The 14,888-nt window shown below is 40.7% G+C and overlaps 1 protein-coding gene across 1 annotated transcript in view; it reads left to right on the top strand.

The window, feature by feature from the left end:
• JARID2 (jumonji and AT-rich interaction domain containing 2) overlaps positions 1 to 11,284 on the top strand; it is a 126,419-nt gene extending 115,135 nt beyond the window's left edge. The window contains exons 14-18 of the mRNA XM_069957990.1: positions 817 to 999; positions 2,599 to 2,729; positions 3,925 to 4,108; positions 5,248 to 5,355; positions 9,085 to 11,284. Coding sequence (XP_069814091.1) covers positions 817 to 999; positions 2,599 to 2,729; positions 3,925 to 4,108; positions 5,248 to 5,355; positions 9,085 to 9,270 — 792 coding nt within the window. The 3' untranslated portion in view covers positions 9,271 to 11,284. The remainder of the gene's footprint in view (positions 1 to 816; positions 1,000 to 2,598; positions 2,730 to 3,924; positions 4,109 to 5,247; positions 5,356 to 9,084) is intronic.
• Positions 11,285 to 14,888: the final 3,604 nt, after the last annotated feature.

The following is a 14,888-nucleotide window of genomic DNA, read 5'->3' as shown; positions in this document are numbered from 1 at the left end:
TTCAGAATGCTTTCAGAATGTGGCCAAAACCATGCTTCTGTTTCTTAATTTATAGCTGCGCAGTTATGTCAGGATTATCGCCATCACCACACAGCTATTGGTAAAGAAATAGGGGCATGGTTTCTGCCACATTCAGAACACAAATGCTGGAACACAGCCTTAACCATAACACTTGAATATTAGCTCTTGGGACCTTGCATTTCTACTGTCAATTCTTATATATGTTTCTACACCTTGATCAGAGGCTTCCTTTGGTAAATTCAGTTCATTAGACAAGATTTGGAAAGACACAGCCTTGTCTATATAAGGTCTCACAGCAGAAAATGCATATTAAAGGGAAGCCACGAGGGGGAAAGAACTGCCTGTAGAGCTCTGAGACAGAATAATGGGTGACACAGACCTGGAGAAGGGTACAAAAAATTCCTAGTGTAGTAAAAGTTCCCAAGAACACAGTGGCCTCCAAAGTCCTTAAATAAAGGAGTCTGGGACAACCAGGACTCTTCCTATTGCTGGCCAACCCCACCAAACCTATTGGGGAAGAAGGACATTGGTAAGAGAAGTGACCAAAATCCCAATGGTCACTATAGCTGAGATCCAAAGATCCTTTGTGCAGATAGGAGAAACATCTACATGGTCAACATTCACTGCTGCACCCCAATTGCATCTTTACAGCAGAGTGTCCAGAAAGAAGCCTCTTCTCAGTAAAAGACCTAGAAAAGCCTTTCTGATCTGATAAACCCAAGATTGAACTTTTTGGCCTCGGTTCTAAGGACAACTGTATGCATTAGTCCAGCTAATATTTGTTTCCTGCTGCAGATCTCCCCAGAGGTGCTGTGCAAGGAGGGGATCAAGGTGCACCGTACTATACAGCAGAGTGGGCAGTTTGTCGTCTGCTTCCCAGGATCCTTTGTGTCAAAAGTGTGCTGTGGTTACAGTGTTTCTGAAACTGTGCACTTTGCTACCACCCAGTGGACAAGCATGGGCTTCAAAACTGCCAAGGTACACACAAATACTTACAGATTTGCTTTCTCTCTAAGACCATTTTATTATAGGGATTATCTATTAATGTCAATCTCTGTAAAATGATAAGACAAAAGTGCATCTGTAGCCCACAAAACGTAACAGCTGTGGACACCTTTGATGGGTAGAAATGATTTTACATATGCCAGTGGTAACCTGGGGTTAAGAAAGTTGATACCAAGTGAGAATTTTTTTTCCCCTTTAGAGAAATGGTACATTTACTTTAAAGAGTTTTCTCAAGAGTAAACCCTTCATGTTAAATGCCCCCCCATCTAGCATGTGTATCAATGCTTATACCAGGAAAGTGAAACTTTTTGCAGTGCTCCAAATGTTTGTAAAAAACACAATTTTTTTTTTCTCTCAAACATTTTTCTACCCTCTAGTGACATGCACTGATTCTCCCGGTGTGTCATTTTTAGCAGATGATTTTATTGTATACTCAAGTACTGTTATACGCATTTCAGAACTTATTTTACTTTATAACCAAAGACTCACTGTTTACATTCTTGACATCGTGAGTGAGCTTACTCCTTTTGGATGAAAATCAACCCCACACATGAATGGTCTCTTTATAATGCTTTACTGTTATAATACAGGAAGCATTGTAGCATTCAACTTTTTTTTTTTTTTTTGTTTCTGGACAATCATATGTTTAAATGTCCCAGTCTGAAGGGGGCAGCATCAAAGAAAAAACCACAGGTCTTTGCAGCCCCAGTCCTTGTGCTCCCTCCAGAATGTCAGTTCGTTCTTGATGCGGCTACAGAGCCTATTACACGGCTCCATTTTAGTGCAGTAAGGGCCGCCTCTGAAGCTTCTACACCTGTCCCTGCAGTGACAGTCTGCTCAGCCAGTCACTGACCGAGACGGGACAACGCTGCAGCCAGTGATTGGCTGAGCCGCCTGTTGCTTTAGAGACCGTCTCAGGTGTTCCAGAGGTGTTTGCAGGGAGCGAGCAGAAGTTATAACACCAGGGAGCATGGACAGGTATGTATAAAATATATATATTTTTTTGTTTGCAGATATGTTATTACATTTAGCAATGCGCAGTCGTCTGCAAATGATGTTGAAAGTCAACGGTCAGCCAATGATCATTTCTTTAGCTTGTAGTTGTCTTTATTATATAAAGCAATAATCTGACAAATCGGTCTGATTATTGCTCCGTGTAATAGGGCCTTAAGGTCCTTTTCACACATCCACAATATACGGTTCGTACATGGACAGTATTCTGCGGATCGGATCTCGGAGCTCCAGACATCATGATTCATTATGATGCTGGGAGCTCCAAAACTGTTTAAATGTTCATGCTATTCTTCTGACACGCTATGTCAGTGCAGTGGCGCTTAGATGTAACAGTTTTGAAGCCTCCAGCATCGTAATGAATTAAGATGTCTGGAGTTTCGAGATCCAGTCCGCTGCATTTAGAAAATAAATTAATAGAATGTATGAGATTTTCTAAAACAAATCTCTGAGCTCTATTAATCCTTATATAGAACCACATTGCAGAACTGTTCTTATAGCTTCTGCAACCACCTACTTTACTATGTTTCATTCCATGTCAATTTGTTTTTGTTTCATCAGGAAATGAAACTTCGACACATAGCAAAGCCGTTCTCTATGGAGAAATTATTGTATCAAATTGCAACAGCTGAGGCTAAAAAGGAGAACAGTCCAACTCTGAGTATCATTTCTTCACTGCTTGGAGAGCTCAGGTAATAGAAAAGACTAATGGTTGCGTAATGGTTTTACATGCTACAGTAACGTAAATGAGAACTCCACCCGAAGCTTCATGTATAGATAAAACTATACATGAAGCTTTGGGTGGAGCTCACTAAGTTGTATCTAGTGAAATGTAAAGTTCAGCTTGCCTGTGATCCAGTGGGCTCCACTTGGCCACTGCGGGGTGTGTCTCTCCCTGTTTGATGGACGCGTTGGTGATGCCTATTTATGCCCTGAAGTAGTGACTTCAATAAGTATTGGAAGGGTCTGGGTTTCATGATCACTATCACAGGTGAGTGAAGTTTTGCATTTTGGGATAACTTGGTGAACTCCACTCAACAATGAATATTTGCTTTTTGTCTGGAGTTTTCCTTTTCATACCACCGACCACTGTAATGGAATTTCTGTACTTTTTGTATAATTTTTCTATTTTTATATCTATGGAGTGCAAGGTCCAAAACGCTCAGAACAGTGTACTGTATGTTTTTTTGTAATGTGTCATACACATTCACTCCATGAGGCAAAGTATCAAAGACAACTCATGAACTTTTTGAAGACATATCTTCACCGCTTTTTTTCCCCCCGAAAGATGTCAAGACTCCCTTTTTTTCTTTTTTTTTTTTTTAACAAGCAGATGTCTCTACGCTTACAAGACAAAGGCAACAGCAACCGAGTCTGGAGAGTGTTTTAAAGCCTTGATATGCGTATAAACTGGTGTCTTGCTTGTTTAATGCTGTTGTTTTTTGTCCACTGTGTAGCATCTATTTCCAAGATGTGGTTGATGATCAATATCCGTAACTATATACAGATTTTGACTTGTTTTTGCTGTGTCACCTAGGGAGCTGTTCCTAAACATTACCTCCCATGTGACAAAATTCATACTGCATAATCTGAACCATGAGTTGATTCAGGATATGCAGTGACTTAAACTCTTTACTCTCAGTGCAGGTCTTCAACATCACCGCCTTATTCCCCAACTGCAGAGGGATGGGGATGATATCACAGTCACCAAAACGTGATATTTTAATGCTGTTATCCGTGTATTAAAATTCACCACTGTATTTCCTTTGTAGGTGAAGGATTGTGTTATCATCACTTCGCTCTCATTACAGAGCTACGGGAGAGCTAGCCGTAATCAGAGTAAAGTGATGAGCCGTGCAGTTTCTAACTTGCTCTTTTGTTGGTCAGGGATACAGAGTTGAGGCAGAGGAGGGAACTCTTTGAGGCAGGCCTTCACTCATCTGCACGCTACGGGAGCCATGACACCAGCAACTCATCGTTGGATGGGAAGAAAAAGCCTCGGAAGTGGCTGCAGTTTGAAACGTCCGAGAGAAGATGCCAGATTTGCCAGCATTTGTGCTACCTTTCCATGGTGAGCAAGAGCAGATTTGGTACTGGTGGTGTCAGTGCTTTATGCGTGTGTTTTCATCAGTCTTATCAATGTATAATGTGTTTTTAATAAAGATTCACAGCGGCACATTACTTCTAAGGTGAGAATAAACATGGCTTCTGCAGCTATCACGTGTCGTATGACATGATTCTTTGTCTCAAAGCTTCTGACCCTTTTATGATCTACATTATACATGCTTGCGATGCATTGTACATCCGCATTGTATATAAAATAAAGTTCATAGGTTGGAATGTTCTTGTTGTTATTTTAGCTGAATTACCTTGATGGCTTCAGGGTCACAAAAGGTGAATTGCTGAAAATCTATAACAAATCCAGTACAACAACAATTTGCATGATACACTATATGCATTACAAGGTGGTTCTCGCCCATCTGTTTACAACTTTTAGTTGCCAGCTTATAAAGATGGCACATTATTTATGTTCTGTAATGGCTTGCTGCCAGCAGTATTACAATGCTGCACTGATACTACATAAATCCACATAGTGACACTAATCAGCAAGGAGAAACATGCATATAATTCTATTGTTCACCTGTAAGAACAAAGATTTGTTACATACTCATTTTAAGTTTATTCAGTGTTCTTTTTCTTTGGTCACACAACTTGACTTCTATACCTTCCTGATATGTTCCACCATAAGAAAACAACTTTAAACCCCCAGAAATGACTGAGCACTAGCTGTCCGATATCTGGCAGACCTACACACCATTTCATCATATGGGAACTTTTACATATATTTTGTAACTGTTACCGGGCACCTTCTCATTTTGGACCAACTTGTATTTAGGTTTAGTGGTCATTGGTTTCCATTCTGGATGTCCATCTACGGCTTGCCTTACCTTGCTGTTGGTACAAAGGGACTCAAATTACTGGGTTTGTTACTGCCACACAGGCCACTTCTTCATATTGTATCATTCATTAGAGCAATGTGCACTGGCGGGCATCCTCCAGTATGTAATGTAATAACCGTGCTCAGTCACTATGTAACTTCCACCTCAATAAGATTATGTAGCCGTGTTTTAGTAATGGCTCCATTTCCTGCTTGATACCCAGAGACTGTTGTCCTTGCCTAATCCACTCTTCTACTTTATTTTCTTTCAGGTAGTGCAAGAAAATGAGAATGTCGTGTTCTGCCTGGAGTGTGCGCTGCGTCACGTGGAGAAGCAGAAGTCGTGTCGAGGTTTGAAGCTGATGTATCGCTACGATGAGGTAAATTATCATAAGTGAAAAAAAATAAAAAATAAATAAATATATATATATATGAGATACATAAAGAGAAAACAGATTTTGCTTATTTTTTGCTGTATATACCATTTATATTTGGAGCCTCCTTTTAGGGCCTCCATTGCTGATTCCATTCAACAGTGGTAAACAGAGTAAGCCAGCCAAAATATATTGGACACCAACGGTGACTGACAGACCCCCATTGACTTTAATAGGGTCATCAGGCTTCTGGTTAGTGTGACTGTATTTGACCAGACACACAAAAAAAAAAGAAAAACCTGCATGCTGCGGTTGTGTGTGGTATAAACCAGTGCTTCTCAAACTATTTCTACTGGAGCCTCACACAACAGACCAAGGCATGCCTGGGCCTCACCAGACTGGCCAAGAGGATGCTTGGGCCTCATCATCTGTGGTGGAAGTCCATTTAAAAGCTGGAAATAATGCTAGGGCTAGCTTACACTCATTTCCCAAGCTTTATATACTAATAAAGCAAGTACAAAATAAATTAATAATGTTGTTAAAATGGAGATTATGGAGGACTGTGCAGATCATAGTTACTTTGTGAAAACTGGCTCCCCAGCTGGGCCTCACCAACAACTAGGGGGCGCCTCACAGTTTGAGAAGCACTGGTATAAAAGGATTCCCCAAACAGAGCCTGTGATGCAGATGCGAACCCAGCTTTACATGTAAGAGATTATAGTGTTACATGTGGCTGTGCTTCGATATTCCTCCTGACATGATGAGAGCCCATGTTTGTTGCACACTTTTTTAGCAACACCATTCTGCAGGATTAAACCTAACCTTTACAAATGGTTGCCAACCCTGTGCATTATTCCAGCATACTGCAAGCCCAAAATACAAGTTGGTTCTACACAGGGCCGGATTAAGGTTGGTGGAGGCCCTGGGCAACAATTTTGTTGGGGGCCCCCCCATTTTCTTCCTCCACAAATAAACCATACAGCAATCTATATAGGTGGCTGATTACTGTAGGGGACTTAGCACCTACCCCTCCTCACTCCTGGCTGTGTGGCTCAGCATCCTCCTCTGTTCTGCATATGATGGTCCCTAGAGGCTGCAGTCCAGAGGAAGATGTCAGGCCCTAGAGACAGGATGGGGGAGGGGTGAGCATCACAGTGTGTTCCCACTTAATTCAATGCGAGAACACAGCACGTTAGCACTTTCTGTGCTCTCTTGCCCACTGTTTTAGCCCCCACAACTAGCATGTGCAGTTGTGAATCGCAGGCAGACCTGGACTTGCAAGTCTAGGTCACATCTTCAATTCCCAACCATATAAACTACCTGAAGCTGTAAAGAACAGAAAGTACTCAAAGGCTGTGTATAATCTATAGCGGATATGCTACATGTGAATATACCTTAAGGATCATGGCATATATAGCTGCACACAGGCTACATGTCATATGCTGCACACAGGCTATATGTACCATATACTGCACACAGGCTATATATACACCATATGCTGCACACAGGCTATATATCATACATTGCACACAGGCTATATACCATAAACTGCACACAAGCTATTTATCATACACTGCACACAGGCTATATACCATACGCTGCACACAGGCTATATATCATACGCTGCACACAGGCTATATATCATACGCTGCACACAGACTATATATCATACACTGCACACAGGCTATATGTCATATGCTGCACACAAGCTATATATCATATGCTGCATACAGGCTATATATCATACACTGCACACAGATTACATGTCATATACTGCACACAGGCTATATGTCATATGCTGCACACATGGTATATATCATAGGCTGCACAGAGGCTATATACCATAAACTGCACACAGACTATATATTATGGGCTGCACACAGGCAATATATCATAGGCTGTACACAGGCTATATATCATAGGCTGCACACAGGCTATATATCATAGGCTGCACACAGGCTATATATCATGCGCTGCACACAGGCTATATTATATATATATGCCCCTATAGTATATACCCCTGCTCTGATATATGCCCCCATAGTATATGCCCCCAGCTCTGATATATGCCCCTATAGTATATACCCCTGCTCTGATTTATGCTCCTATGGTATATATCCCTGCTCTGATATGTGCCTCTATAGTATATACCCCTGCTCTGATGTGCCAATACAAAACAAAACCTCATACTCACCTGATCTGGGCAGATGACAGGTCTTCTCTCTTCTGGCTCTTCTCTGTTCCTTCAGCCTGTCAGCCACTGTGACAGATGCGCCAGCATGCTCCATGATGTCACATCCCTGCTGGAGACATCAGGTTTCCTTGCTGAGGTCCCACGCTGTCCTCTGCTCAGTAAGGGGGAGGGGCAAGGGGGAGTGAGGACCTCTGCATGAGACAGGCACCCAGAAGCTTGACAGGAAGAATCCATTCAAAGACCCACCAGGGGGGTCTGAGCCTGCCGGGAAGGAGATGCTTACACAGGATTAACCCTACACCTCCCTCCCTACCTGGAAAGCATGCAGTGTGGCCAGTGCTGTGTCCAGGTAGGGTTTCCACATGCTTTTTGCGGGTGGGACTGGCTCCCAGACACCACTTCTGGGTTTGGGCTGGTGGAGGCCCCTCTAGTGGTGGAGGCCCCTGGGCACGTGCCCTCCCTTTAATCCGGGCCTGGTTCTACACAGGAAACGATTAAATTATGTTACAGCGACATGGTGCACAAGTTAGTGGAGCTATTACTCATTCCTTTCAGGAGGTTTCAAGTTCAGCTGAAAAGTGGTTTTCTTGGGAGACCAAAATAGCAGGATGAATTAAAGTTGGGAGAAGAGTGTGATAGTGTTTCCAAGTTGAGGATAGAAGTTTGGTCCTGTAGCGTAGTAACTTATATTTCAAGGTCAATATAAATATTTTTTTTTTTGTACTCCTGGAGTACCTGTTTTAAGGGCCAGGCTGGCTAAAAAATATAACCAAAGCAACACTTGACTGCTCAATCCTCCACCACTGGGCTTCCTGGTGGTGGCCCTTAACCTGTGTGTTTAGACGTCAGTACATATTATGATGTACTATGGGAATCGCATTAGATGGAAACAAGATCCTGCATATTGACTATGTTTTTATTGCTGTGTTGGAGTCTGAGACTATACAGGATTATAATGCTGGACTGACATGGCCTGAAGTGAGTGGAAATGCTAGCACTGTCAGTCCTGTCATTTGGCAGTGTCTGTGTGTGCACACTGTTGCTACAATTGTATGCAAACAGATACAGTGAGAGGTTATTTTGGGCACAGAGTAAATAACGTAATACTGGAATAAATGTTGGTGCAATCCAGCAGCCTATGTTTATCCCAATGCAGTAAAGTGACAGACAAAGTGAGGAGGATGGTTGACATTTTTCCCCATGCTGTGTCATGACTTCACCTGTCCTGCTGTTTGCTAGGATGGGTTGTGTCTGTAGTAAAGTTAAAGTAGCTATCCTGATTAAAGTTTGCATTACCGAATAGACAAAGCAAGCAGCTATAAATAATAACATGTATTTAGTAAAATCTTTATTTTACTGTGTACTACTTTAATTTTATTATGCTGTTTTTTCTGAACTACACCTTTAAAGCAATTTACTGATAGTGATGGGCTGTCATGTCACCCATTTTTTTTTTTTTTTTTACATAGATCATATTCACATATTGCTGTGCTTCATTTGTTCAACTGGTGCCAGTTTAATTGCTTTTGTTTTACTTACAGGAACAAATAATAAGTCTTGTCAATCAGATCTGTGGGAAGGTGTCTGGAAAAAACAGCAGCAGCATTGAGAACTGTATGGTTAACTCTACACCAAAAAGGGGACCAAGGAAGAGAGCCACACTTGATGTGCCATGCTCCAGACTTTCATCCATCAGTTTGTCCAAAAGTGCTTCAATTTCATCCTGAAGATGCCAACACTCTCAGTTCTCTGATCACATAAATATATATATATATATATATAAATATATATTTTTATTTTGTAATTCTACCATAGTTTGGAGTACTTGCTGTAGAATGCAGGCTGTCTTTGCACTAGCTCTATGAAGATTTTTTTTTTGTTTCTTCTGGTTTTTAGAGAAGTAACTTTGTTTTAGCATTAAACTGTTGATTTTATTTTATTTGTTTTGTATGTAGACACTGCAGTCATACTTTCAACACTGCAGTCTAGTCACTGTTTTATGGCAGTCAAATAGGGGGCAGTCTGTGTTTTTTGATTTTTCATTTTTTTTCTGCCTCCCCTATAGACTGAATTATATACAGAAAGCCTTCCTTGACAACCATGTGTGAAAAAGGCTTTTAAAACATTTTGATAAGTTTAAGGTGTTTTTTTTTCTTTATATTTCTTTATCTAGTCAAGGAAGCAGTTTTTTTCTAGAGGAAAAAAAAAACAAAATCGAAACTTGAACAAAATCTGCTTTTTCTTGGCTATGTCTCATTCTGTCACGTGCAAGATGAGTTTTGTAATTTTTTTTTTAAATTGGGGTCTAAAATATAGTAACTTAAAAGGTAAAAAAAAGACAAAACACAAAAAAAAACGGAGGATGGTTTGGCAGCTGATGGACTTTTTTTTTCAAACAAAACCAGAGGCAGAATGCTGAGACTTGGAAATGGTTCTCTGTTACCAGCACATTTCTATGCAGCAGTTAAAGAAGAAGAAGAGGCAAATGAACTCAAGCAATGCCTTCCTGGCAGAAGTCACGTGGGGGGTGGGGGACTATAAACTGTGCCTGATTTCATAAGGAATCCATTCTGTTATTTTTGGTGCTGTTGGCTACTTTATCAAAAAATGAAAAAGAAATGTTAAAAAAAAAAAACTTCAATAGCATCCTTTGGAAAAGAAAAGGAAAAAATTTAAAGTATATAAATATATATATATAAATGGTTGAAGCCAGAAGTGCTTCTATGTCATAGACGTGCAATCTTTCTAACATTCCATTTCATTCCACTGCTATATCTCAACACATCACACAATCAGCATTAATATGTATGTACATTGTTTTATGTTCCAGCCCCTCTCTCTGTCGTGTGTTCCTGTGACAGAGATGGAATTGCTTCATTGATCACCTTCTAGAGCCACTAGGGTCTGAAATGTGTTGTTTTTTTTTCCTTTATAATAATTATTTTTTTGTTCTGTCGTGAATGTGAAAAATAATTTTCCTCATTGTCTTATTTTTTTTTCTGTTACCTCTGTGTTTGCAAAGAAAAACAAATTACAAATCACAACCTTTTTTTGTACATATGCTTGTAAATTGATTAAAATACTTGAGCCTTCTTTTGGGGATTGGGGTGGACAGGGGACGGTGAGAAGAAAAAAAGATGAAGAAAAAGCCTTACATTTCAATTTCTTCATCAGACGGTCTGGATGCTTACAGGGTTATTCTTGTAACATATATAAGTGCTGCTTACATCACTGAACAACTAAAAAGAAATAATGGCGTAACTTTTGCCCCTTTTTTTCTGGTTGTTTGTATGTGTGGGACTAAAGTATAAAAAAAAAAAAGAAAAGGGAAATTGTTTTTACAAAATTGTTCTTTGTTTCATGATTGAAAGAAATCTGAAAAACCGTAGCTAGCCATATTGCACTGAACTCGCCAGTGGTGACTATTGGGAGAGTGTCCTTTAATACAATTTGTTGGTTGTTGTTGCAGAAGACTGAACTGTTTTTGAATATTTAACAATAACATAAACCGAGTCAAGTGTTTTCAAATGTGGTTGTCCAGTTTTATGGCCTTGCTGTGTGCTTTTCCCTCTTGACAGTAAACTTCTATGACTACGGCTTACAGGTTGACATTTAATTTATTAGCACTGCTCTGCTCTCTTTCCTTGTGACGGAAAGACTCCATGTTGTTTATTGCCAGTTTTGTTTACTTTTCAGGTTTGTACAACAAGGTTTATTAATAAATAAGACAAATTTTTTTGATACGTGTTTTGATTATTTTTAAGACCAGTCGTTTTCTGACTTTTTAAGGTGCTTATTATTATTACTTTAAGGTAATTATCTGTAGGATCTCTGTTATACTTGGTTACGTACAAGGACACACATCATTTGGAGTCATGCACATGGCAATGTAAGATCCTGTAGCGGGGCACACACAGTGTCTATACTGCTGTATATACTCCATGTGCCTCAAAAGAAGCATTGCTCTGTAATACAGCATGCAATAATACATTTATATGGCATCTGTAAGAAAGAAAAATACCCTGTGTGCTGCCATATGGATGTGCTACCACACAGTTACACTGTGGCCCATGGAAGGCTGCAGGTGCCATATTATTGATACATCTAACACAGATCCGTAATATGGTCATGTGCATGAGCGCTTGGGCTGGGTTTACGTTAGGGTATTTTTAGCACTGTGTATATTGAAATATTACTTTGTAGTGATGCCTTCTGTATTACTGGTCAGAATTATCTGCAACATTGGACACTGTATAATCCAAGTAAATCATGGGGTTATGAGCAAAGTCCGGTGTTTTAGGAAACCAGTATTCTCCACAGTAAATACTGTAGAACCAAATGCAGCCATTACTTTTAAGCAGCTATTTCTGACAGTATAGTGGTTTCAATTGGATTATTTAAAATTCTACATGCATGGAAAAGTTTGGCAGATATGTTTTCTACCCTGTGTGGTCTACGTTTGTGGCACTGCTATGTATATTTTTATTGTAACCTACTCAAACCTAGAACAATCCCTATGGTAAAAAAAATAATTTTCTTTTTTCAGTCCCAGTGCAAAAAAAAAATAAAAAAAATCATCTGTAGAAATGTATGTAATCACCCTGGTGTCCCACCATTTTAGCCCTGTGTTTTCAAAGCCAGATGATTAAATTAGTTTACTTTGGTGTCGAGTATTGTGTTTCTTTTTCCTCACAGATCATAGAACCAGCATTTAGCCAAATAAATGGGGCTATCGAGCAACCCAAGAGCATGGTGATGATAAATAGCAATTCCCTGTTTGTCTTCTAAGAATCAGCTGCAAGTGAGGCCAGCAATTCACAGATGTGAATAGGGTAGGTAGCTCTGAGATATAGGATAGTCGTTCATTTTGTATGTCCTTGCTTCAGACTTTTTGTTTTAGTGTGTGAGAGACAGTGACAGTAAGGGGTAAAGCTTGGTTTAGTGGTGGTAAGTCTTAAATGTTCATTCTAGTTTCAAATGGTTTTTCTACATGTAATAGAGATGAGCGAACCTCGAGCATGCTCGAGTTCATCCGAACTCGATCGTTCTGCATTTGATTAGTGGTGGCTTCTGAAGTTGGATAAAGCCCTAAGGCTATGTGGAAAACATGGATATAGTCATTGGCTGTATCCATGTTTTTCAGACAACCTTAGAGCTTTATCCAAGTTCAGCAGCCCCCGCTAATCAAATACCGAAAGTTCGGGTTTGGATCAACTTGAGCAACTTGATCTGAACCTGAACTTTCGGCATTTGATTAGCGGTGGCTTCTGAAGTTGGATAAAGCCCTAAGGCTATGTGGGAAAACATGGATATAGTCTGTATTGGCTGTATCCAAGTTCAGCAGCCCCGGCTAATCAAATGCTGATCGTTCGGGTTCGGATGGACTCTAACCCGAACCCGGTTCGCTCATTTCTAGTAATAACCTATGTGATTTCTAACACTTCATTTACCACAAATGACTTCTTGCTGCAGAAACCGCTCTAAAATGCTGGTCAGTAGATGTTTCCTGTTTCTGCATTCTGGGGTCCACTGCCTGTTAGGAAAACTCAGTCTCTTGTAACAGAGACACCACAATACTGAACAAAGGAAGGTGCTTAGAAAGTACCATATACAGGAGAGAGAGAGAGAGGGCCCTTTGACCGTGTGCATGTAAGTTGAGGTTTTCTCCATCACCCATAGGATCTACACTGTCAATCAAAGGTAAGTCAAAGCTTCCTTTTCATCCAAGCAGCAGGTCAGTGCTTAGTGTGACCCCTTTCTTACTGTGCTGTAGTTTTTAAATTACTGATTCCTTGAACAGGCTTACAGCAGTGTGAGAGAGCAAGTAATCAAACTGTGAAAAAAGGAAGATCTTGGTGATAGATCTCACAGCCTTCGGTATACAGTATTTTAGACCATTGAGATAATGGGGTGATTTTTTTTCAAGCTTTACTGCATCCTATTATTGTAGTTATCACATCTCCAAAAGCTGTTGATCAAAATGCCGCAAAGTCTTTTAACTTTTCCCCTACGATAAATGAACACACAGATTTGCACAAGAAAAATTGTGGACTTTAAAATCCACAGCTTGTTGTGGATTGGTCACAGATTTTTAGCATTTTTAACCCCTATGATTTGCAACATTAATGGATAAAGGTGGATAAATTCCCTTCATGCTAACAATGGTTAAATGTAAGAATTACAGCATATGCTACTACAAAATGCCACCAGGTGGCAGTATATGAACCTCCTATTTAAAGTGTAACTGTCATTTCAGGGCCATTTTTCTGAAAACATTAAATATCAACAGTACAAGCAATTTTAAGAAACTCTGTAATAGGTTTTATGTACTAAAAGAGTTTCCTTCTGTAGTGAAAAAGCAATCTCCCAGCCTCCCCCCTCACATCAGATGAAGCAGGATTTCTGTCTCCATTATGTGGCTATGGAGAGGGGAGGGGCTGTTAGGAGTGACTGAGTACGGAGCAGTCTTGCAAAGCACAACACCCTGCAATCTTCTCTCAGTAAGTTCACAGATAAGCACTGACCTTTCTGACACCTGAATTTAGCGGTTTAGCTGCCCAGAGAGTCTACAAACAGCTGACCTTCATGTCACCTCTTCCTGCTCCCTCATCTCCCTCAGCCCCTCCCCCCTTCATAGGCTTACAATGGAGAGAGCAGAGCCCGTCTTCACTGGCTTCTCTGTAATGAAGACATGTTTGCCTGATAATGCACAGATAAGAAGTCGGGGGGGAGGCTGGGAGATTGCTTCTTGAGTGCAGAAGGAGGCTTTTTTGGCTGATGAAACCTATTACAGAGTTTCTTAAAATTGCTTATACTACTGATTTCTGCAATTAAAAAAAACATGACAGTTACGCTTTAAACAGTACAATACAGTACAAATAATGAGGACAAATAAGAGATATGTTAAATATTCTACAGCTCCTTTTTTTTCTCTCCTCACCTTCACGATGGCACCATAGGAGGATGGGTTGTACCCTAGGGACTGGAAAAAGCACGAGAGGTTAAAAACCCCTCCCCTTCCCTCCAGCACCAGTGCTCTTTCCTGTCCTGCTAGGGCAGACACGAGAGGGGGGATCTGCATGAAGATTAGGAGAGATCCCCCAAGAAGCAAGATCAAGAAAGCGGGGGTCAATCGGGGCCTAGGTCTCCCTCCTCCGTCCCTTACCCGGTTTTGGTCCGTCGTCTCCTGGAGACCTCGCGCGTCAGCAGCCTCCTGAATGGTACGGCAGTGCGAGGGGACCGGCGGGGCTGCTCTCCTACTGCTACAGCGGTCCGGCGTCTTCCGGAGGTAGGCCGCAGTGTCGGCCTTCACTTCCGGAAATACGTCATTTCGTGGCGCCAGAAG

This window comes from Dendropsophus ebraccatus, chromosome 2 (assembly GCF_027789765.1).
Source record: "Dendropsophus ebraccatus isolate aDenEbr1 chromosome 2, aDenEbr1.pat, whole genome shotgun sequence".
In the NCBI taxonomy this organism is placed as follows: Eukaryota; Metazoa; Chordata; class Amphibia; order Anura; family Hylidae; genus Dendropsophus; species Dendropsophus ebraccatus.
Note: the sequence above shows the minus strand (reverse complement) of the source record. Positions and strands in the feature narration are given on the sequence as shown.